The following is a 22,940-nucleotide window of genomic DNA, read 5'->3' as shown; positions in this document are numbered from 1 at the left end:
CAGTTGCACACATACAGAATGGGAAATGACTGCCTAGGAAGGAGCACTGGAGAAAGGGATCTGGGGAATATAGTGGTCGCAAGCGAAATACAAATCAACGGTATAACACTGTTGCAAAAAAAGTGAATATCATTCCGGGACGTATCAGCAGGAGTGTTGTAAGCAAGACACGTGAAGTAATTCTTCCACTCTATTCCATGCTAATAAGGCCTCAACTGGTGTACTGTGTCTAAAGTTCTTGGCGCCACATTTCAGGAAAGATATGGACAAACTGGAAAAAGTCCGGAAGAGAACAACAAAAATGATTAAAGATCTAGAAAACATGACCTATGAGGTAAGACTGAAAAAACTGGGTTTGTTTAGTGTGGAGAAGACTGCAGGGGGACATGATAACAGTTTTCTAGTACATAAATGGTGGTTGTGCACAAGGAGGAGGGTGAAAAATTGTACTTAACCTCTGAGGATAGGACAAGAAGCAGTGGACTTCAACTGCAGCAAGGAAGGTTTAGGTTTGGACATTAGGAAAAACTTTGTCATGGTAGTTAAGCACTGTTGCCTAGGAAGGCTGTGGAATCTCTGGTATTGGAGGTACTGTATTTAAGAACAGGTTAGACAAACACCTGTCAGGAATGGTCTAATTATTACTTCGTCCTTGAGTGCAGGGGGTTGGACCAGATGACCTACTGTTGTCCCTTTCAGTCCTACACTTCTATGATTCTATGATTAACAGAATATGTGAGATCATTTCATTTAGGCGAAGATTTAAAGAATAATAGTAATAAAAAAGCTTTGCACTTAGGAAGCCCCACATATGCTAAAGAAAATAAAGCAGGTCTCTTAATTATATTCTAGGTACAAAGGCTCAGAAGAGAGGTCTATCACTATAGGCAAATGCTTCATTCGTAGAAGAGCCGTGCAGGGCAGTCCCAACAGGTTAACCAGCTGCAGTGTCAGTTGCAGAAATTCTTCTCCAATGCAAAAGGAAACAGGATAAGAACATAAAGATGGTCATACTGGGTAGATCAACAGTCCATCTAGCCCAGTATTCTGTTTTACGACAGTGGCTAATGCCAGATACAGAGGGAGTAAACAGAACAGGGCAATTTATCAAGTGATCCATACCTGTCATCCAATCCCAGCTTCTAGGAGTCAGAAGTTGAGAAACCCAAAGCATGGGGCAGCGTCCCTGACCATCTTAGCTAATAGCTGCTGATGTACCTATCCTCCATGAACTTATCTAATTCTTTTTTGAACCGGGTTATACTCTTGGCCTTCACAACAACCCTTGGCAATGAGTTTCACAGGCTGACTGTGTTTGTTTGTGAAGTACTTCCTTTTGTTCGTTTTAAACCTGCTGCCTGTTAAAAGACTCCTGGTTCTTGTGTTATGTGAAGTGGTAAATAACACTTCCCTAGTCACTGTCTCCACACCATTCATGATTTTATAGACCTCTATTTTATATATATACATATCCCTCTTGATCATCTCTTTTCTAAGCTGTACAGTCCCAGTCTTTTTAATTTCTCCTCATATGGAAGCTGTTCCATACCCCTAATCATTTATGTTGCCTTCTCAGTACTTTTTAAAAATTCAAATATATATATATATATTTATTTGAGATGGGGTGACCAGAACTGCATGCAGTATTCAAGATGTGGGCATACCATAGATTTAGACAGTAGCATTATAATATTTTTGTCTTTCCTAACGGTTCCTAACATTCTGTTAGCTTTTTGGATGGCAGCTGCACATTGAAATACACAATAAGTAACAGTCTTCTCCTCTTTGCTGCTATTCCAGCACCAAGTTAAGTGTTTTGCACCATGCTCCTTTTACAGAAGGAAAGGGCAGTCTGTGTAATCAGAAAGTTACATAAGGTTTCAAGTACATGGGGAATGCCAATTAGAGAGGAACTGGAAGTATAAAAATACTAGCAGGGCTACTCTCCCTCCTGTCCATAGGTGAAAAAGAAATAGGGAACAGTCAAGGGTTAAAGAGTTCATAGAAACACACACTCAAGCTACCAGCATTTCTCCTCCAAACAACCACAAGATCCTATTGTTCTCAATCTTCCCTTACCCACAACTCCCAGCTCTGTGTTGTCATCTCCTCCTTTTCCTGTGTTACTAATTTAAGATTGTGAGCTCTCTGGCACCAGGACTTTGTTATCTGTTTAATGAAGTAGCACTGAAACTTAACAATAATGGGGAGTAGGCTAAAGAGAGTGAGAAAACAGTGTCAGAGTAGTGAGCTGAAGAAAAAGAGAATAAACCAGATAGAAAAAGCCAGCTGTCCATGCAAGCAAATACCCGGTTATTCTTTCTTCCTGCACAGTGGTAGGTTTCAAGTGCTGCCTGATCTCCCTTTTGTTTATATATAAAGGTTATTATGTTTCTATAAAGGGATACTTGTACCAATCCAATTTCCACTGAAGTCACTGGAAATGTTCCTATTTACTTTAATGGAAGGTGGATCAGGTCCTTTTAAACTAATCAGATCTAGTAGAGGGTAAGGATTCAACTAGGGCTGTCAACTAACCGCAGCTAATGCATACAATTAATTTAAAACAAATTAACTAGGTTAAAAAATAGTTGTGATTAATCACAGTTTTAATCGCACTGTTAAGCAATAATAAAATACCAATTTAAAATTATTATAAATATTTTTGGATGTTTTTCTACATTTTCAAATATATTGACAGAATACAAAGTGTACAGTGCTCACTTTATATTATTTTTATTACAAATATTTGCACTGTAAAAAACAAAAAATAGTATTTTTCAATTCACTGTGATTAATTGCAACTATTTTTTTAAATCTTGCGATTATGATTTTTTAAAGAAATCATTAGCCCTAGATTCAACCTCAAAAAAGTACATATTTCAACCTCAAAGAAGTATTGTACAATAACAGCCCAAATAACTACAGCTTATCATGATACTATAGTTTTTGGCTGTGAGCTCTTTGGGGTGGAGCCCAACTCATTCTAATACAACACCTACCACAAAGAGACTCCAATACAGTAAGTTCAGGGGCATTACTTCATTTGTTTCTTTCTTTCAAAATGGCAACTGATCAGTATGGAGATATTTTCGTAGCAGTGTCCAATGGGGTATCACCCACAAAACACCAAACAAACTGTAAGGTATGCATTCAGAAACCAACATACACTGTGTATGTACTGAGGTCCTGTGATGTTACTGCTCTTATAAAAGGATTTACTGGAGGAAACAAATAACTATTTATAACCATTCTGATGTCAGTTTTATTTACTATTAAATCACAACAGCTTCTGTATGTTTGAGGTTGTTTACATTTTTACTTTTTAAAAAAATCCTGGGTTTTTTGTCTCCCTTCTTTCTTTCCTACTTATTCAGCTGATGAGAATAGCCCACAATGGGCTTCTCAGGAGTAGTTCAGATCACGGAATCTTCTCCTTCATTTGGCAGTAATGGGGCTTGAGAGAGAATGCTACTGTAGGCGCTGGAATATCGAACTCTCTCTCTCTCTCAGGTACTTATAAGGCCCCCAAAACCACAGTAACTGAACATCTCACAATCTTTTCATGTATAGTATCCTCACAACATTCCTGTAGGTAGGGAAGTATTATTACCCCCATTCTCCCCCTCACATGGGGAACTGAGGAACAGAGAGACCGAATGACTTGTTACACAGGACATCTGCGGCAGAAAAGGGATTTTAACTCAGGTCTTCCAGTCCACAGGCTAATGCCCTTACCACTGGACCAGTGCTTCAAGGGCAACAAAATACTTGGGGAGGAGGGGCGGGGGGGGAGAGAGAGAGAGTATTGTTCAAACCCCCATCTGACAGGAGAGATGAAAGGAGAGGGAAGGAAAGAGTCCTTTAATTTTTTAGTCCATTAATTTGAGAACTAGGTAAATTCATGGAGGATAGGCTCATCAATGGCTATTAGCCAGGATGGGCAGGGATAATGTCCCTAGCCCCTATTTGCCAGAAACTGGCAAAGGGTGACAGGGGATGGATCACTTGGTGATTATCTGTTCTGTTCATTCCCTCTGGGGCACCTGGCATTGGTCACTATCGGAAGACAGGATACTGGGCTAGATGGACCTTTGGTCTGACCCAGTATGGCCGTTCTTACGAAAGGGCAACTCCAAACTTCTTGGCTCTAAATAATATTTTTTCCTGAAAAAAAAATCCTTTACATTCACATATTTTTATACAACTGCTTAATAAGATATGAGGTATAGCAATACAGTGGGCAAAGAGACTTCATAGTCACAAAGTGCAATTTCCTGGCTTGAACACCTCATCAGACAATGAAGTCACAGTTTACATCCAATCCAGATTACTAAAGCAGGTAATTCACTCAGAAATAGAGGTACTTGTGTGTTCTGTTTGTCTTCAGGGAAGGAAACTGTTGCCAAACCCCACAGACTGAACTTTACAGGCACCTTGTAGAGAATCTTATGAGTAAATTAAGATGTTTGAGAAATCCTTTACTTGGCTATATTGAGAAGCAGAGGATTTAATAAAAAGATATTCTGATTTATTTTATTTCCTCTGTCTAGAAATGATACTTAGAACTAGCAATTTATTATTTTGTTTACTCCGATTATGTCATTTGATGTAGAGTACTAAACTTCTGTATCTCAACTGTTTGCCTTGACTTTTATTCTTACACGCTAGTCCTGCAAACACTTAAACACCTGAGTATTTACTCTGAAGTGAATGAGATTACTCACGAGCATAAAATTAGGCAAATGTTCAAGTTTTGTAGGGTCAGGGTTTTGGGCACTGTAGCGGGGTGGTCACCCACTCCTATCTGGAAGGGCTTAAAACAGCCCTGGGAGAGGGCTGGGGCAGGGGAAAAGTTGGGCTGATTGGCAGAGCAGCTACCGCTGGGACCATGTCCCAGACAGACTCAGCTGGCCCTATAAAGGCCAGGGAAGCCAGCAGCTGAGAGGATTCTCCCTCGCGTTTGCTGAGGGAGAGGGGCCTGGCTGCTGGGAAGCTGAATGGAGCACCTGAGGTGGAGCAGGGCTGGGGGAAGGCCAGAGGAGCTGGGGAGTTAAGCCAAATAGGTACTGGGATTGCAGGGGGCAGCCAAAGGTAGGCAAAGGCAGCAGGTCCCAACTCCCCTTGCCTATGATGAGTGGCGTTTACACTGCAGGGAATGGGGGCTAGTTGATGACCGGCAGTGGCTATAGACTGAGGCAAGGTGTGGGAGAGAGGGTGGGGGTTCCCCGGTGTGGGGAGACCCAGATCTGTGGGGGTACTGCCAGGGGGAAGCACCCCAGGTAAAAGGGGCACCGGGGTCCAGGAAGGACACGGGGGGCCAGTGGCAAGTGGGACACTGGCCTGCAGAGGGCGCTCTGGAGGCTGGAACGCTAATTCCCTGGACGACCAGCAAGAGGCGCCGCAGGGGTGAGTCCTGCACCGCTACAGGCATTAAAATATAAAGAATTGCTCCACTAGTTTTCCCACCTGAATTAAACAAGAACATCTGACAGTTATGAATGTGTCTTGAGTCTGAATTGCAAAGGATCTGATCTAGCATTGCCAGCAGGTGCTATTCCTAGCTAAAAGGAATCATTGACATTTTAAAAGGAAATGGGATTATTTTAGTCAGCCAAAGAAAACATACAACAATAATTGTAATAAAATAGCATTATAAATGGCATGAAAAATATAGTTTTGAAGTCTTTCATTCTGCTCATATTTCTCTGACTACATATATTTTTAGTATTTGACCCTAAAAATGTAAACTTTCAAATATTCAGGCTTAAACTATAGTAATCTACCCATCTAGAATCATAAAGCTTCTATTAAAATGGGTAAAAAGATATTTCCACAGCAGATAACCCATTGGAAGGGAAAAATGTAAAGTGAAAAAAGGCTCATTATCTTCACCTTACCCTGATATTCTATGATTCTATGTTCCCCATGGCTCTTCTTGTGGCTCTGCAAAAACCAAAGATTATGCATCCTGTTCTTGCAAAGCTCATGACAACAGTGCAAAGCTGTAAAGGTACACGCTTCTGTCCAAGATGGCAGACAGTGATAAATCCTGTGTGGGTTCATGGGATTTTTAAAATAGGCGCAAAATTTATGGAATAGAGATGGCATTATGGGGTGGCGAAAACAGTATGATGGGGACTTGACCCTATAGTCCCAGTCACCCGTTTCTGCCCTTCAGTGCATTACAAAAACTTACCAAAAGAAAGTGCGCTGAACGGTGGCGAGTTGCATGCTGGGATACATATCCATGGTGCACTGCACTGTGCCTCAAAATAAGCACTCCTGGTGAACACACACATTGCCGACACAAGGAGTCAAGCAATATACTAACTGCAGTGGCTTTATGCCGACATTACTTGTATTGGCAAAAATTTGCAGTCCTTATAGTGGGTGATTGATGGGAAGACGAAAGTCAATACACCCTTTAAGCAGGCCCTAATATAAATTACTAAAACACTGCATTTTCTAGAGAGGACTGCAGGTCCCTCAAGCACACACTGAAAAAGTAAAGTGAGAGGAAATCTATTTACAAGCTGAGATTTCAGCTGAACCAGATGAAGAGTGTTACCTGGAAAGTAAACATCTTGATTTTTTAAAAACTTGAAACCACTTCCCACCTAGAACAAGCTGTTCTAACTGACTTCATTAAGATAGCAAAAATGCCTGAAATAGTCTCCCCTATAATCCTGTAGCAAAGCCGTTCAAGACTTATGAAAATTTGGGATTTCCTCAAAAGAGAGCTGAGTGACTCAAATGCAATGTAAGAACTATTGTTTCCCAAGAACACACCTTCCTTTAATGAATAATTAGAATAATGCTAAAATTTTCAAAAGTGACATGACACTTAGGAGCCTAAATCACTTAGGTGCTTTTTGAAAATATTATCCTTAGTCCCTCCCCTAAAAGCAAGAATCAGGGACATTCTGACAGACATCATCTTTAGGAGTTCTAGCGAGAGAAACACTCTTGTACAGGACCTTATAGTTAACCTCTTGCAAAGGACTTGAAGAGGTCGCTCGTTAAATGTTATCTGTAACATTGTACAAATGTTTGTACTAAACCAGTGGTGGCCAACCTGAGCCAGAGAAGAAGCCAAAATGTACCAATGTACACTGCCAAAGGGTCACAGTAATACGTCAGCAGCTCCCATCACTTCCCCCACCCTGCTCCCAGTGCCTCCCGCCTCCCTCTCCCTCCCTGATCAGTTATTTCATGGCATGCAGGAGGCTCTGGGGGGATAGGGGAGAAGTGAGGGCATGGCAGGCTTAGGGGAGGGGGCAGGGCCTGTGGCAGAGCCAGGGTTTGAGCAGTGAGCACCTGCCAGCACATTGGAAAGTTGGTGTCTGTAGCTCCAGCCCCAAAGTCGGTGCCTGTACAAGGAGCCACATATTAACTTCTGAAGAGCTGCATGTGGCTCTGGAGCCACAGGTTGGCCACCTCTGCCCTAAACTCTTAGGCTGGCATGTACTTATCAATGAATCATGAGGGATGGAAAAGGAAGATAGTGAAAATGCTAGAGTTTCCTCATTTGTGACTCAGGATAAGATTTTCATAAGCACCTATTCTCTATTTTCAAAAGTGCTTTTGAAGCCTAAATACTACTGACTTTCAGTGGAATGCAGGCGCCAAAGTTACTTTTGAAAATGTTACTTAAAAATTTTCAAAAGTGCCTTACTTAGTTCTCCAACACTTCTCTGGTCTAACAGCAATGTGTGATTTCATAAATGATATTCATGTTATAAACATGATGCAGTCTGAAATTTAATTTTTTAGTATATAGGCATATGTTCAAATAAGCAGAATTCACCCAAGTATGAGTGACAAATTTTAAATGCAAATCAAAATAACTTGAAACAAACTAGTCTCTCCCTCCAATACTTATGATCGTCCAGCTCCCCATCTATTATAGTGGGGTTGCTTTGTACATATTGAATGACAGAAGCAGGGGGAGGGAAAGAAGATTTTCCCCATTTCACTCTGCATAAAGTTCTTTAAAAAAATAATCCAAAATAGATAAGGGAAGTTTTCTCCTCAACAGAACACTTCTTTATATCTGAAGTGTCAGGATCTCTTTCATCCAAACCTATTTTCAAATCTAAACACTACTAAGGGACCCTAGGATAAATTCTGTTCTGCTATACCACTTTAAATCTGAATAATTCACTGAAGTAATTCACTGTCAATCCAGAGTAACACCCAATTTTTTCAAACAATGTTAAGAATGGCAATAGCAGAGCAAGAGGGGCACTATACCAAATATAAAGGAGTCTTTTCTCATTCTGTTAACAGTCAACTGTACATAAACTATTTGGTTGTATTAAATATAAAGCTGTTGTGGATATTTCCATGATCCATTATGCACTAGTTAATAACTATGATGACAAAAAAGGGTCAATGTAGTTCAAACAATTCCTGAAGAGTTATAAGGTCAATCAAAGTAGGAAAATCTGCAAAACAGATGCTTAATAAGAGAAGGTGGTTTCACTATACTAAATAAGGCAACAGCTACACATTGGTCACCCTTTCAGTTGCTCAGTCACCACTGGGGTAAAATGTATCTGAGGAGAGAAACTATCCCTATATGAAGGTTGAGAGGATAGAGCACTAGATTGAGAGCCAGGAGATTTGACTTAATTACAAACAGGATTGTAAAAATGGAGAGTCAAGAGATCTGACTTAATCTAAACAATCCTGTTTGTGATTAAGTTAAATCTCCTGACTCTCAATCACAAACAGGATTGTTTAAATGATTGTTTAGAAATGCAAATCCTTCTAGTTCATCCTCTTGTTCTTGCAGTTGAACCTGCCTTCAAACACAAAGCCTTTTTTGTTTTAATCCCCCACGGTATTATTCATAAGTCCTTTTCTCTTTAGTGCTAGCCAGCATATATTTTTGACTTCTTAGGATTTCCCTAGATGCCTAACTTTATATTTACTGACAATTCCACATGTTGGTACTAGATACAGATACAACCTTCGATCGCTGACATCATTATGAAACTCAAGTACAGTCATAACTTGGAGATTAAAAAGACAGTGCAGTTTACAAGACTGTCCAAACAGGTTTTTACTAGTTTGCCAACTGCCGGAGCTTTTAGGTTACTTTTGGTTTTGACAATAGAAGATTGATTTCAGAAATGCTAAGTACCCACAACTTCAATCAAAGACAATGGGAGCAACAAGCACAAAACACCTCAATGTCAGGCCCTGTATGATTTAACTGAATCTCCCAGTGCTGGCCCCTAACATATAGTCACAGGCTGCAATATACCAAACTTCTACTTGGCATCCAGCTGAATGGTAAACACCGTCTCTGTGTGTTTAAATGGGACATCACTTTCACCCTCAGTGGCAGTCAAAGGCAATCAGAATAGAAATTAAGCACAGATAGATAGACACACATTATCTATCTTGCATGCATACATGCACCCCCAGTGTGGGATTTTCTGCATCTTGTAGCACGAAACACATATCCAAAAATATGTTTGAGACATACAGAGTATGGCCAAAGTTTCACTCAGGTGCCTAACTTTAGCTACCTAGATCTATTTGTGGATTTAGGTATCTAAAGTTAGGTATCTACGTTTGGAAACTTTATCCATCGTGCTTAAGCAGCATCATTTAACACCTGTACAATAATATACACAAAGAAATATTGCACTATATAAGGCACATATTCCTTAGTAAGAATCCTCTTCCTGACTATCCCTAAGTTGGTCCAATAAAAGATTTTACCTCCCCCACCTGGTCTATCTAACATCCCTGGTGAGACAGTTTATTCTAAAACCAGTCTCTGTGAGTGTCCAGTTGGGAAATAATTGTGAAAAAGTAGGGATCCTTTCTAAAGTTTGTGAAAGTCAGACCCAAACAAATTGGTCATAATTTTAAAACTTAGGGTCAGGTCCCAACATTTCCTTGTTTCATTACCTTATATCATGAGATTTAGCACTCCTCTATAGTGTCTGTCACTAAAGGGATGCCCTTTCTAGGGATAGTTAACTTCCATTCCCATCAACACACTCATTATAGTCTCAAACCTGTCCCCTTAACCATTCCCAAACTTTTGCCACCCATTTGCCTCACCAAGAGCTTCTAGCATTAGACAGGAATACCAGGCTGTGACTATACTGGACTTTTCTCCCCCAACATATCTCATGATTGCTATTATAGCATCTCCAGTGGCAATGTCAGTGAGAGCTCTAGGACAAACAAGGCATTCCTGGCCATCAGCAGCTAACATTTTTAAACACAGCTGTCCTTGTCTCCTAGATGCCAAGTTGTTTTTTAACTATGTGTTATTCAGCACATTTTCTAACACCATGCCATTTTCCCAGTACAGACTAGGCCAAAGCGTTAAAAACTATTTGTCTATGAATGTATACAGGTCCAAACTTTAACTCCCATTGCAGAAAGCATATTATACAATGTAGCGTACTTGTGGTGTAGTACATACTCTGTAATGGATGTTAGAAACAACATGGTTGTGCTGACTATAATTGTGGAAGCATTACCAATGAGACACATCCAATTCTCCTAATAACTTGAGCCCTATTAAAATTAGAATTTCATAACGCTTCTAGAAGCATCACTTCTAACATTTCCTGCTCCAAAGAGGGTCCAGATGGAGACAGAAAGGTAGATGTGTGCATGCTGGACAAGGAAAATAAACCCAAAAACCATTCACAGTAAATCAGGCATGGATTTTATATCATTGTCAAAACCCTGCAGTTTGAATATAATTCTTAAAGAAATCATCACTCTGGCTGCTTCTTTAACATTTCTACATTGCCAGTCAACCCAAATACCAAACAAAATTAGAAAAGATTACAATAAAGAGCATTTACCCCTCACCAGCTGTGAAACACATGCACAACCACCACAGGCATTAATTTCACCACCCTGACGGCAACTGGGATAGGAGTCTAAATCAGCGTTTCTCAAATGCGGCCAAAGCCTCCTGGGCTGTTAACTGGGGGTGGTGAGGGGAAGTGGCAAAGTAGTGGTCCCTCCCTGTTGCTCCTGGATGCACTGCCTTGGTGTTGGTTGCTGGGGCTGCCAGCAGGGGTTGGATTCTGCCCCCTTCTGGAGACACCTGGGGCACAACGCTGGAGGAGCAGGCAGCCACTGGTTCCCCACCTTCACAGGGGCAGTGAGGCTCAGTCTTTGGGTTTCAGCCCAGTGGAGGCAGGCTCTGACCATGGGGCTTCAGATTCCAGACCTGGACTCTGGCTGTGTGGCAGCAGGCCTCAGGCTCCAGCCACACGGCCCCATCTGTGGGGCTTCAGGAGCTGGACACAGGGCTTCAGGCTCCAGCCCGCAAATATTTTAGGAAAAAAATGAGAGCAGCCACCAACAAGAGTTGGTGGCCGCACTCTGAGGCCAGTCCACCAAAAAAGTTGTCCTGAGAACACCTGGTCTAAATGGTCACTGAGAGGTGAAAGGCTTTACCATATCCCATTTCCAATTCTTTCAGCCATTCAAGCACTCTAATCACAGAAATATTTTTAAACATTTTAGTTTTCACAGTCACACCTTGAAATAAGAACATACAAACTCTGAAAAAAGAAAAGGAGAACTTGTGGCACCTTAGAGACTAACCAATTTATTTGAGCATGAGCTTTCGTGAGCTAAATTGGTTAGTCTCTAAGGTGCCACAAGTACTCCTTTTCTTTTTGCGAATACAGACTAACACGGCTGTTACTCTGAAACCATACAAACTCTGGGCTCCCTGAAGGCAAGGGTACAGAACTGCTTCAAAACACAAAGGTGAATTCAAAAAGAAACAATAGACATACTAACAGACAATAAACTAAGTGAACCAACTGCAAATAGCCCACATATTTGAAGATTTAGAAACTTGGGGCCAAATCTACAATTAGCATAGCAAATGCTACCCCAATGACTCAGAGGAGTTGCACCTGTTTGTGTCAGTGGCCGTTCTGACCCACCATGTCATTCAGTAACATCCTTTGCTGTCAAATTTTCTATCACTTTAAACTAAATTTAAAAAGTATTTAAACATCTTATATATGTGCTAGCTAGAAAAAATATATTGTAACACTGCTGTAGCTCACAGCAGAGCAAAGAGGAGTCAACAGCTAAGTCAAAGAAAAATAGAAAATGTATCTTAAGAACACAATGATCTCGCAACAAGATAGACATGTGAGGGAAAGGAATGTGGCGATTAACCATGTCCCACTTTTCAGCAGATTGCATTTACACATTTCAGTATTATAAGTTTGTAAACCAAGCTAGTGCTCCTGGGCATTGTCAGAACGTAGCATACAGATTTATTTTAATAAATATTTATAGCATGTGAGTCACAACAAAATGCACGAATATCAGTTAAAATATAGTTATATGCTGAAAAATGGCTCTAAGTGGCATCATGGGATTTCATGTTTACAGTCACAATGTGTCTGACTAAACTGACTTCATTTGCAGGTTAGGAAGTTTTTTCTAATTGCCAACTCTGTAAATTCACTCTGGGTTCTGAAAGCCAAGCGACGCATCATTATCAGTAATAAGACTGCATTTGAAAATTCATTAACAGTTTTGTTGATTACGTGAGAGCCACAACAGAATCTAGTTCTCTCTTTCATTGCTGTATGGGATCTGCAAAGCTATCAGGAGCAAAAAGCATATTTTTGGCAGGAAGGTAAGCAGATATGACTCAGAAAATATAAGAACAGCAGCTGATTGAGTAAGAAGGCACTGCTTCTACATGATCACTGACCAGAACCACACTCTAAAACAAAATGCTGGAGCAGTGGTTCCTACAGTTGTAGAGCTCTGCAATAACAACTATATATTTAAATTTATTTCTAGTCCCAATCCCTATAGGTTATTACATATCAGACTAGCTCTGCTACATAATTAAATATATATCCCAGTTTCCATTTTATTTCACAAATTTAAATTTAAAGTGTTTGCTATAAAGTTAAAATTCATATGCAGCAAGGAGGAGGGTTTTTGTTTTTATAAACTCAAGTTGGTTAGAAACCCTAAATTAGAGGAATGAAAAAACTGTGTGTAATTAGATACTTTGTGGATTAATAGCTGTTGCTACACAGAAACCTCCTTTTCTCTCCTCTCCATTCCTGCAAAAATAAGATACACTATTATTGAATTTAGTTAAAAAAATAATCTACATATAGGACTCAACTCACAGTGTTAACCCAGTAAAACTTCCATTGATATCAATGGAAATTTCATGACCGATAGGATTTTAAAAGCAGGCACATCCAATATTTATGACAGAATAGATATATTATTGCATTAAAAATCCACAAATCATGCAAATATAACAGATCCAAAGAATCCTGGACAGGATACAGTCTCAAATAAAATTATCTTTTCCAGTTCTGCCACTGTCTCACAGTACAACTTTGAGCAAGTCACTTAAAGCCCTAATCCAGCAAAGCATTTTAACTTATGTGTAGTTTTATTGACTTCAATGACACTATGTATATACTTAAGTGCTTTGCTTGATCAGGTCCTTAACATCTTGTTTCCCTGTCTGTAAAACCAGAGAATGATTTAAGCTAGATCTTTTTCATTTCTACTAATTTATGCAATTCATCATCCAGTAATTTAGTTCCCCCAGGGGAGATGTTAGGATGCTTTAATGTTTGTAAAGCAATTTGAGAGCCCTGATGAAGAATGCTATAGAAGTATAATGTTAACATTCTTATATCCTATTTTTGTTGTTTGATTTCAGTTTAGTGATATTTTACTATAAGCACCAGGCCTTGAAGTTTAGGGAAAAATTGTTGCCTGCCCTGTTAACCTAATTATGTGCCCCAAAGTAGCAGTTTCAACATTATGGCCCCAATCCAGCGAACACCTACTTAAGTGTTTGCAAGGCTGGGGCCTATGCCATGACCTGACCCCTCTCCAAGTTAAGAGCTATGGAATATTTTTCAGAGAAATGCAATCAAGAGCAGTAAAATGTGTACATAAAATGAGTTTCAGGGATTCTCTCTCCTACACCTGAAAATGCTGAAAGTACCAGGTATTTGGCATTTCTCTGACTAATTCTTACTCTCAGTTTCCCTCTTCCCTCCCTTTATTTTTCCATCTTCTGGTTTTAAGCCACAAGCTTTATTCCACAAGCACTGGTCTTGGGGACTCTCCCCTTTGTTAGCTTTCGGTTCCTTTCTGTTCCCTCTTTCTTTTTAGCCTTGCCTGCACTGCACTTTTTCCAAAGATCATCCACTGCTGCAATTCTTAGCAGGGTTACTTGATCCTATGACAAAAATAGCAACTGATGGTCTATGTTGCCATCACTGATAGACTTGCACTGAAGCAACTGAGGGAAATTAAGAAAAAAGCACAGCATTGGCATAGCTAGTGGTTTTCTTGATGTTTTCCCTTCTATGTCTTTCCTGGACATTCTCTATTCTTATTTTCTTATGAGTTAGTGCTAGATTTTCAAACAGAGCAGGCATTTTTCAATGATAAGTGTCCTGTTCATAATATTTACCCCAGGGCACCTTCCTAATAGGAAATCTGAACCATATATTTATTCTGTTATGGTTTACATCATACATATATTCTTGATTTTAAATTTTGTCCTTAAGATTGGTTGAGTTAAACGGCTAGCCTTTCACCTCTGGCAGATCATTTCTAATAAATAATAATGTACTGAGATCTTTGGATGGAAGATGTTATGTGAATACAAGGCTGTGAACAAAGAGTAAGCAATTAACATCACCCTGTGACATAAGGAAGTATTGTTTTTCTGATTGTACAGATGTGGAAACAGAGACAGAAGTTAATTGAGTTGGCCACAGTAATACAACTTGTGGCACAGCGGGGAACAGAACTCCCAGATCTTAGTCCTGTGCCTTAAACACAGCACTATCCTTCCTCCCTGTTCCAGTTTATATCAGAAATCAAATGAGTTAGTGCTCCTTATGCATTTAACTTCCACACAGGAGAAGTCCAAGTTTAGCATTGAAAGGCACTAACAAGCTTGTAAACAAAAATATGCACATCGCTAACTTGGCTCCTGAAGTCTCCAAGAATGCTAATGCTTGGAGGCATAGTCTTGTTACAGAACTGGAGTCAAGAGATCTGGGCTCCATTTCCAGTTCTGTAACAAACTTCCTGTGTGAACCTGGCCAAACGATTTAGTCCTACATGTTCAGAAGCGTACACAATTTTGGTTACCCATCTTCAGACACTTAGGGCTTATATTCATAGGTGCAGAGCACCTGCAGCTCTTATTGACTACAGTTGGACCTATAAGGGGTGCTCAGTTGCTCTGAAAATCAGGGCATAGGTGATTCATAATGGAGATCCAAAACTAAGACATTTTTGAAAATGTAGGCCTTAACATCTCTATACTTCAGTTTCTCCTACTCTAAATGGAGATGTAACCCCCCCACAGCGGCATTAGGAGACTTTTCATTAATATCTGTACAGTGTTTTGAGATTCTCCAAGATAAGGTGCTCAATAAATATGAAGTATAATTATTTGCACACAGATGCACATTGACAGCAGCAACAGATGGCTGAAACTTGCAAGAGAGGCCACCAATTCTGGGTTCCTAACTTGAGGTCTTGAACCTGAATTCAGAGCTGCTGAGTGATCACAGCTCCTATTAACTTCAGTTGACCCAAAGCTTGAGCAAATGAGCAGTACAAATATTGAGACATTATGTTTACTTTCATTAGTTATAATAATTTAAACTATTAGCAGCAATATAGTAAGGAATTTCATTTTACATACTATTTTATCTCAAAGATATCCCTTTAACACTCCCTCTACTTTGAATTAGAGGATAATAGAAAAAGTCCAACCTGAAACCCAAGTCAGACATCAGCAATTATAATCCAAGCTGTATTCATAGTGTTCAGCACTACAGATATGTTTGGATCCATTATTTGCAAAGCACTGAAGGAAGGTCACTCAAGTTTTGCTTTGGGTAGCAGTAGCAACATCTAGTAGTTTCATTAACTCTGCTTGCCTTACTCGTGACTATTATTTTAATACCTATCTATTTAGTATCATGATTGTGCAACAGAGACAACACGGTTCAGTTGTTAAAAGCACTAACTGGGGGGTCTGGATTCCATAGCATTATTGTGCCCATGTCTCTTCTCCACTGTATGATTCAGTTTCCACACCTGTAAAATGAGCATAACAATACTTGCCTTCCTTTGTAAAGTACTTTTAGAGCTGTGAATGAAAAGTGCAGATAAAAACTTATTGTGATGATTCTCTACAAAATAAGAGACTCGGAGCCCCCCCAAGAGCTTACAATGGAAAGGTCAGAGCCTTCACAGAAGTCAGTAGGAGTTTTACCACTGACTTCCAAGAGTGCTGCTCAAGGGCTTCAAGGTCAGTGGCAGCAATCAAGGGCAGCTCGCTTAGTTGCAAAACCGAGACAAGAACAGGAAGGAGTGACGAGGTCGAAGGGAGAGGTGCAAACAGAGGGTTAGGTGGGCAATCACAACATCCAGTGGTGGTCTGAGTATATTTTCTTTGCCTTCATGCTACTCTGACCTCAGTGAGACTACTCGGGGGAGCAAGGCCAACATCTGCCTAAGTATTTACGAGGGCACCAGTTTAGGTGCAACAAATGCTTGCCGCGGGGTGACCAGGCTCCGCCCGCTCTGAGCAGTCCGTGCAGTGGCACCCGAACGGCAGGGCGATGGGTGGCTTCACGAGTCCCAGGGCAGATCCCGGTCGCTCCACGTGGCAGCTGACTGGCAGTGACCCCAAATGCAGCCCTCCCTTCCCCCCGCCCCGGGCCCCCCGCTCTGCTCGCTGCCCTCTCCCGGTGCCAGGCGCGGGGGGTTCACCTGCACGCCGGTGTAGCGCTCGAAGAAGAAGAGCACCATGCTCTGGTAGATGGTGTAGAACCGGTCATCCAGCTCCCGGTAGAAGCGGGCGGGCAGCAGGGCGGAGAGCAAGCGCCAGGCGCCCCAGGCCAGCACGTAGGTCGGCGCGGTGCCCATCATCACGGCGGCGGGCAGGACGTAACGCATGGAGTAGGTGTGCAGCACCAGGGACAACAGCATCTTCCCGGCCCGGCCTCGCCGCCCCTCAGCATCCACGTGCGCTGCGCCCGGCGGGGCTGAGAGCGCGTCCGGTCTGCCTCCAGCCGCCTCCGGCCCCCAGCCGCATGGCCCGCCCGGCGGGCGCGGGCAGGGGCGGCGCCCGGGCTAGGGCTAGGGCGAGCGCGGCGGCGGCGCTGGGGGCTGGGCCAGGCTCAGCGCTGCCCCTCAAACGCCTCCGCTTGGCCACCAGATTGCCCGGCAGCAGCGGCGCGGGCCGCAACAAGGTGGCTCCTCAGTGGCTGCGGGGAGACTTCCGGGGGCGGGCAGAGACCGGAGGCCGCCGCCCCGCCTAGCTCGGCGGCGGGTGCTGGTGGGGCTGGAGCCTGGGCGGCGTGAGGTGCGTCCCCGGGACGGGGCTGGGTAGCGACGGCGGGGAACAGGCAGCTCTTGCCCTCCCCGCCCCCTCCACAGCTCCGGGCCTCCGCCCTTCCCCTCCCCCCTTGCTGCGTCCCGGGCAACCGCCCGCCGCCCCAGGTCCATCCTGGCCACCCACTCTCCTTCTCCCCCCTAGCCCTGGCCACCCTCTCCTCCCAACCCCCATCCTGGGCACCTGCTGCCCCCTCCCCAGTCACCCCTTTCCCCCCATAGCCCGTCTCAGGTACCGCCAGCCCTCACCGCCGTCTTGGGCCCTGCTGCCCCCTCCCCAGCCATATTCTAGTCACCCGCTGCCTCACAGCCCCATCCTGGGCTCCTCCCACCCTTAACCCCTATTCTGGACGCCTGCCCCCATCCACACAGATACGCCCCCATCCTAGGTGCCCACCACCCCCAACCCCTGTCACCAGGGGAGCAGGCTTAGTGAGGGTTCCCCCAGTTTATAGCTGCTGGGATGCCAGTGTAGCAAGAAAACTGTCACCAGCATCAGTGTGTGCTGGCGGTCCTTCTCTGTGAGTGTTGCCTAGGAGTTGCTATACTGGACAGTAAACTGCAGGCTCCTTGAGACAGGGACCATCTGTCTGACCCATGTTTGTACAGTGTCGAGCACCATGGGGTCCAAAGCATTACTGTAACACAAATAAATAATAACAATATGCTATCTTTAACCGTGGCCACCTGCTTCAGAGAAAGGTGCAAGACACCATGTAGGGGACGCTTATATAATAAGCGGCCCACAGAGGAAATTTCTTACTAAGCCCTGTCAGTGGATTGTTTATACCTATCAAAAAAGTTATTTTCTTATTTTACCTGGGCTGCTCATTTTTATGGAAAGGGCTGCTAGGGCCACCTATTAGCAAGGTGCCTGACGCATCCCATTCTAAGACCCTGTTTTCAGTTGTTTATCGTTTTGCCATAGTGTAACTGTTCAGCCTGAAATTTTGTTGGTAAATTTCTCTATGTGGACAAGCCCTCAGGTGCTATGTATTAGAGCTGACCAGAACACAATTCTGTTTCATGACAGCTTTTGAAATCTGGAATGAAACCCAAATCTTTTGAATGCTTTTGTGAAAATGAAATTATATCAAAATTTATTTTTTGATTGAGTTTTTCAATTCAGGAAGTTTGTGTGTGTCTACCAGGCTAAAGCCATACACTCCCTCTCTCCTCCCCTTTCATGCTGAAAATTTTGTTGAAACCAAAATATCTCTGCAAAGCATTTCAGTTTAAATGAAACAGCATGTTTGACAAATTGTGGTTTTTTTAAGATGAGATAGCAACCTGGTGTGTCTAAAGTTCATGTAGTTTGGTTGTTGGTGAGAGGAATTTCGGTTAGGCCTTCCAGCCTTGCAAACGAGGTTTGTTTGGTTCACAGATGTGTGTGTATTCATTTCTCTGTCTAGAGCTTCCACCTATAAATTCCCCCACCCCACAAATCAAACTAAACAATTCATACCATACAATGGCATTTTACCTAACTCCACCCTTTTCCTCCAGAAGGAACGCTGAAATGTAAAGCACTAGAGGCAACAGCTTAAAATATGAAAACTATTCCTCATAGCGTTAATTATATGATGGTATTGGCAAATTTAATCCACCCACAACCAGTAAATATTAATTAGAATGCATGAAACCAGATAATGTCACAAAAAAATCAAACACATAAATATAAAATACTATGTGAATACCAACTTAAGTATGAACATTTAAACTCACAAGTTTGGAAAGTCAAAGTTCACAGCAACATTAACATGGTCATATTGCACAGATGACATAGTATTTCAAGTTACTTCTCATAAGATCACAGTATTTTGTTTCTGTTCACTGGTCTAGGACCACTATTTGGAAAAGCATCCTGTTTGGAAATAATTTGCTCTACCAAAGGTGTCCTACTATCAACAAGTCACATAACAGTCCATAAAATCATGTTATTCTGATTACCATTTTGTTTTTTCACTTCAGTTTCGATGTGATTTTGCAACCAACATCTTTTGACTTTCTAGAGATGGAAATTCATACTTTTTATACCATTTCAAAACTGGTATTCCATTCATGTTTAGATATAAGTTTGAGACAGAAGCCAATAAGATCATGTCAGAACTCGAACGGAGGGGAAAAAGGCAAGGTGGTAATTAGAACATTATGATCTTGTGGTCTGATATCTTATGCTCTGCTCGGGCTGGAGATTAATTATTTTTGCACCTGGAAAGATGGAATTCTAAAGCAAACTTAACTTTGCAACTTAAATTTGGCCCCCTGTGCATATGATTGTGATAAAGTCTCTAGTTATATGATCATATGGTATTTTTTTATAGGACTTCTACCTGGCAGCTTTTAAATATTGTGTTTTCTCCTCATTGTTCAATGTGTCTCTCCATACCTTATTTAGTGCACAGTATTCAAACCCTGTTCTGAAGACAAAATTATAAATTTTCTCATGGCTCTTCTATGGTGTGCATCACTTTAGTGTCAGAATGCTTTACTACCCCTTTTGTGAAGATGAGTGGGTGGTAGTATTATCCCCATTTTACAAATAAGAAATTGAAATACAGAGAGAACAAGGTCAAAAGTATTCAGTAATTCAGTGCCTAATTAGAAATGACTAGCATTTGATTTTTCAGATTACTTAGCATTTTTTACATTTGAAGCACAGCTTCCACAGCTCAGCACTTCCCCGTATCAGACCCTATGGTATCAAGCTGAGCACTGTGGCAGGATGTACTAGGCATTTGCTACACCTGGCCAAAGGCCCCACCACCTTGGCACTCCCTGCACTAAGAAGGTGCCCAGTTGGTAGGGAAGAGCAGCAAGTTTAGATCTACAGGGTTGCCTAGAGATGATGATGAACTCCAGGCAGAACCAGCAAGAGTTGGCCTTTCAGCACTTATAAGGGCTGGTAGCAGGCTGAGGCCATTCATAGAATCATAGAATATCAGGGTTGGAAGGGACCTCAGGAGGTCATCTTGTCCAATCCCCTGCTCAAAGTAGGACCAATCCCCAACTAAATCATCCCAGCCAGGGCTTTGTCAAGCCTGACCTTAAAAACTTCTAAGGAAGGAGATTCCACCACCTCCCTAGGTAATGCATTCCAGTGTTTCACCACCCCCCTAGTGAAAAAGTTTTTCCTAATATCCAACCTAAACCTCCCCCACTGCAACTTGAGACCATTGCTCCTCGTTCTGTCATCTGCTACCACTGAGAACAGTCTAGCTCCATCCTCTTTGGAACTCCCTTTCAGGTAGTTGAAAGCAGCTATCCCACCTCATTCTTCTCTTCCACAGACTAAACAATCCCAGTTCCTTCAGCCTCTCCTCGTAAGTCATGTTCCAGTCCCCTAATCATTTTTGTTGCCCTCTGCTGGACTCTTTCCAATTTTTCCACATCCTTCTTGTAGTGTGGGGCCCAAAACTGGACACAGTACTCCAGATGAGGCCTCACCAATGTCAAATAGAGAGGGACGTGATCGTTCCCCTCTCTGCTGTCAATGCCCCTACTTATACATCCCAAAATGCCATTGGCCTTCTTGGCAACAAGGGCACACTGTTGACTCATATCCAGCTTTTCGTCTACTGTAACCCCTAGGTCCTTTTCTGCAGAACTGCTGCCTAGCCATTCGGTCCCTAGTCTGTAGCAGTGCATGGGATTCTTCCGTCCTAAGTGCAGGACTCTGTACTTGTCCTTGTTGAACCTCATCAGATTTCTTTTGGCCCAATCCTCTAATTTGTCTAGGGCCCTCTGTATCCTATCCCTACCCTCCAGCGTATCTACCACTCCTCCCCGTTTAGTGTCATCTGCAAACTTGCTGAGGGTGCAATCCACACCATCCTCCAGATCATTAATGAAGATACTGAACAAAACCGGCCCGAGGACTGACCCTAGGGGCACTCCACTTGATACCGGCTGCCAACTAGACATGGAGCCATTGATCACTACCCGTTGAGCCTGACAATCTAGCCAACTTTCTATCCACCTTATAGTCCATTCATCCAGCCCATACTTCTTTAACTTGCTGGCAAGAATACTGTGGGAGACCGTGTCAAAAGCTTTGCTAAAGTCAAGGAACAACATGTCCACGGCTTTCCCCTCATACACAGAGCCAGTTATCTTGTCATGGAAGGCAATTAGATTAGTCAGGCATGACTTTCCCTTGGTGAATCCATGCTGACTGTTCCTGATCACTTTCCTCTCCTCTAAGTGCTTCAGAATTGATTCCTTGAGGACCTGCTCCATGATTTTTCCGGGGACTGAGGTGAGGCTGACTGGCCTGTAGTTCCCAGGATCCTCCTCCTTCCCTTTTTAAAAGATGGGCACAACATTAGCCTTTTTCCAATCGTCCGGGACTTCCCCTGATTGCCATGAGTTTTCAAAGATAATGGCCAATGGGTCTGCAATCACATCCGCCAACTCCTTTAGCGCTCTCGGATTCAGTGCATCTGGCCCCATTGACTTGTGCTCGTCTAGCTTTTCTAAATAGTCCCAAACCACTTCTTTCTCCACAGAGGGCTGGTCACCTCCTCCCCATGCTGTGCTGCCCAGTGCAGTAGTCTGGAAGCTGACCTTGTTCGTGAAGAGAGAGGCAAAAAAAGCATTGAGTACATTAGCTTTTTCCACATCCTCCTTCACTAGGTTGCCTCCCTCATTCAGTAAGGGGCCCACACTTCTCTTGACTTTCTTCTTGTTGCTAACATACCTGAAGAAACCCTTCTTGTTACTCTTAACATGTGAGTTCCCAGCAAGACCGATAAAAAGGGCTGTCTGCTTTTTGGAGCCAGTAAAAGGTGAAGCCAGGACAGGGAAGGAAAGCTATACCTACCCTAACCCAAATAACCTGGCCTAGTCAGGGGCCTAGATTGGACCACATTGGCCGTGGCTCTCCCTGAAGAACTAATATTTACATCATGGACTTTAATGCCTTGGTGGCTAATTTGAGTTAAGATTTAATTTTTCTGTTAATCACAGAAAGGGACCGGACTGAGCTTGATGTGTGTGTGGGGGTGCTCTGTGACCATGTGCCTCATTTCCAGTCAGTAGTTTGTTCACATCTCCAGGCAGAGTTCCTCTGGGAAGTATCCACTAGTTCGCTCAATTCCTTCAAGGAGTGGTGGTCACTGGTGTTTTCTGCTCGGTGGCCCTCTATGGAATGCTGATTTTGAATCTTTAACCTGCACACTGTATTTTTTTCATTTGTTATCTCCCAGATTTAGTTGGTCCCTCTCTTCTTTTTTGGCCCTTCAAGGAATCCATCGAGAACATAGGGACCAAATAGGCCTATGCACTGAATGAGGCAGGAGTCCTGTGTCAAAAATAGTATGTGATCATGTTTATAAAGACTGTATTATAATGCATACACACAGGGTGACCGAATTAAGGTTGTGGGCAGTCTTAATTCTGGCATTTGCTAACTTTTGAGCTTTTGACTTTGCAACCTTAATGTTGTTTTAAAATAGGCTTTTCTTGTGTGTAATATCCTAAGTGTTTAAAAAAAGCAAACT

At 42.4% G+C, this 22,940-nt stretch overlaps 1 protein-coding gene and 1 long non-coding RNA gene across 3 annotated transcripts in view; one reads left to right on the top strand and one right to left on the bottom strand.

The window, feature by feature from the left end:
• Window positions 1–17,444, bottom strand: part of AGPAT5 (1-acylglycerol-3-phosphate O-acyltransferase 5) — a 115,905-nt gene extending 98,461 nt beyond the window's left edge. The window contains exon 1 of one of the 2 annotated variants that reach the window (XM_073336236.1): window positions 16,816–17,444. In XM_073336236.1, the coding sequence (XP_073192337.1) occupies window positions 16,816–17,034 (219 nt within the window). In that variant the 5' untranslated portion in view covers window positions 17,035–17,444. The remainder of the gene's footprint in view (window positions 1–16,815) is intronic. The other variant, XM_073336235.1, reaches the window with a different exon arrangement.
• Window positions 17,167–22,940, top strand: part of LOC140908651 (uncharacterized) — a 29,303-nt gene continuing 23,529 nt past the window's right edge. The window contains exon 1 of the long non-coding RNA XR_012157944.1: window positions 17,167–17,410. This is a non-coding gene — a long non-coding RNA (uncharacterized lncRNA). The remainder of the gene's footprint in view (window positions 17,411–22,940) is intronic.

Source organism: Lepidochelys kempii, chromosome 3, assembly GCF_965140265.1.
Source record: "Lepidochelys kempii isolate rLepKem1 chromosome 3, rLepKem1.hap2, whole genome shotgun sequence".
Classification (NCBI taxonomy): domain Eukaryota; kingdom Metazoa; phylum Chordata; order Testudines; family Cheloniidae; genus Lepidochelys; species Lepidochelys kempii.
Note: the sequence above shows the minus strand (reverse complement) of the source record. Positions and strands in the feature narration are given on the sequence as shown.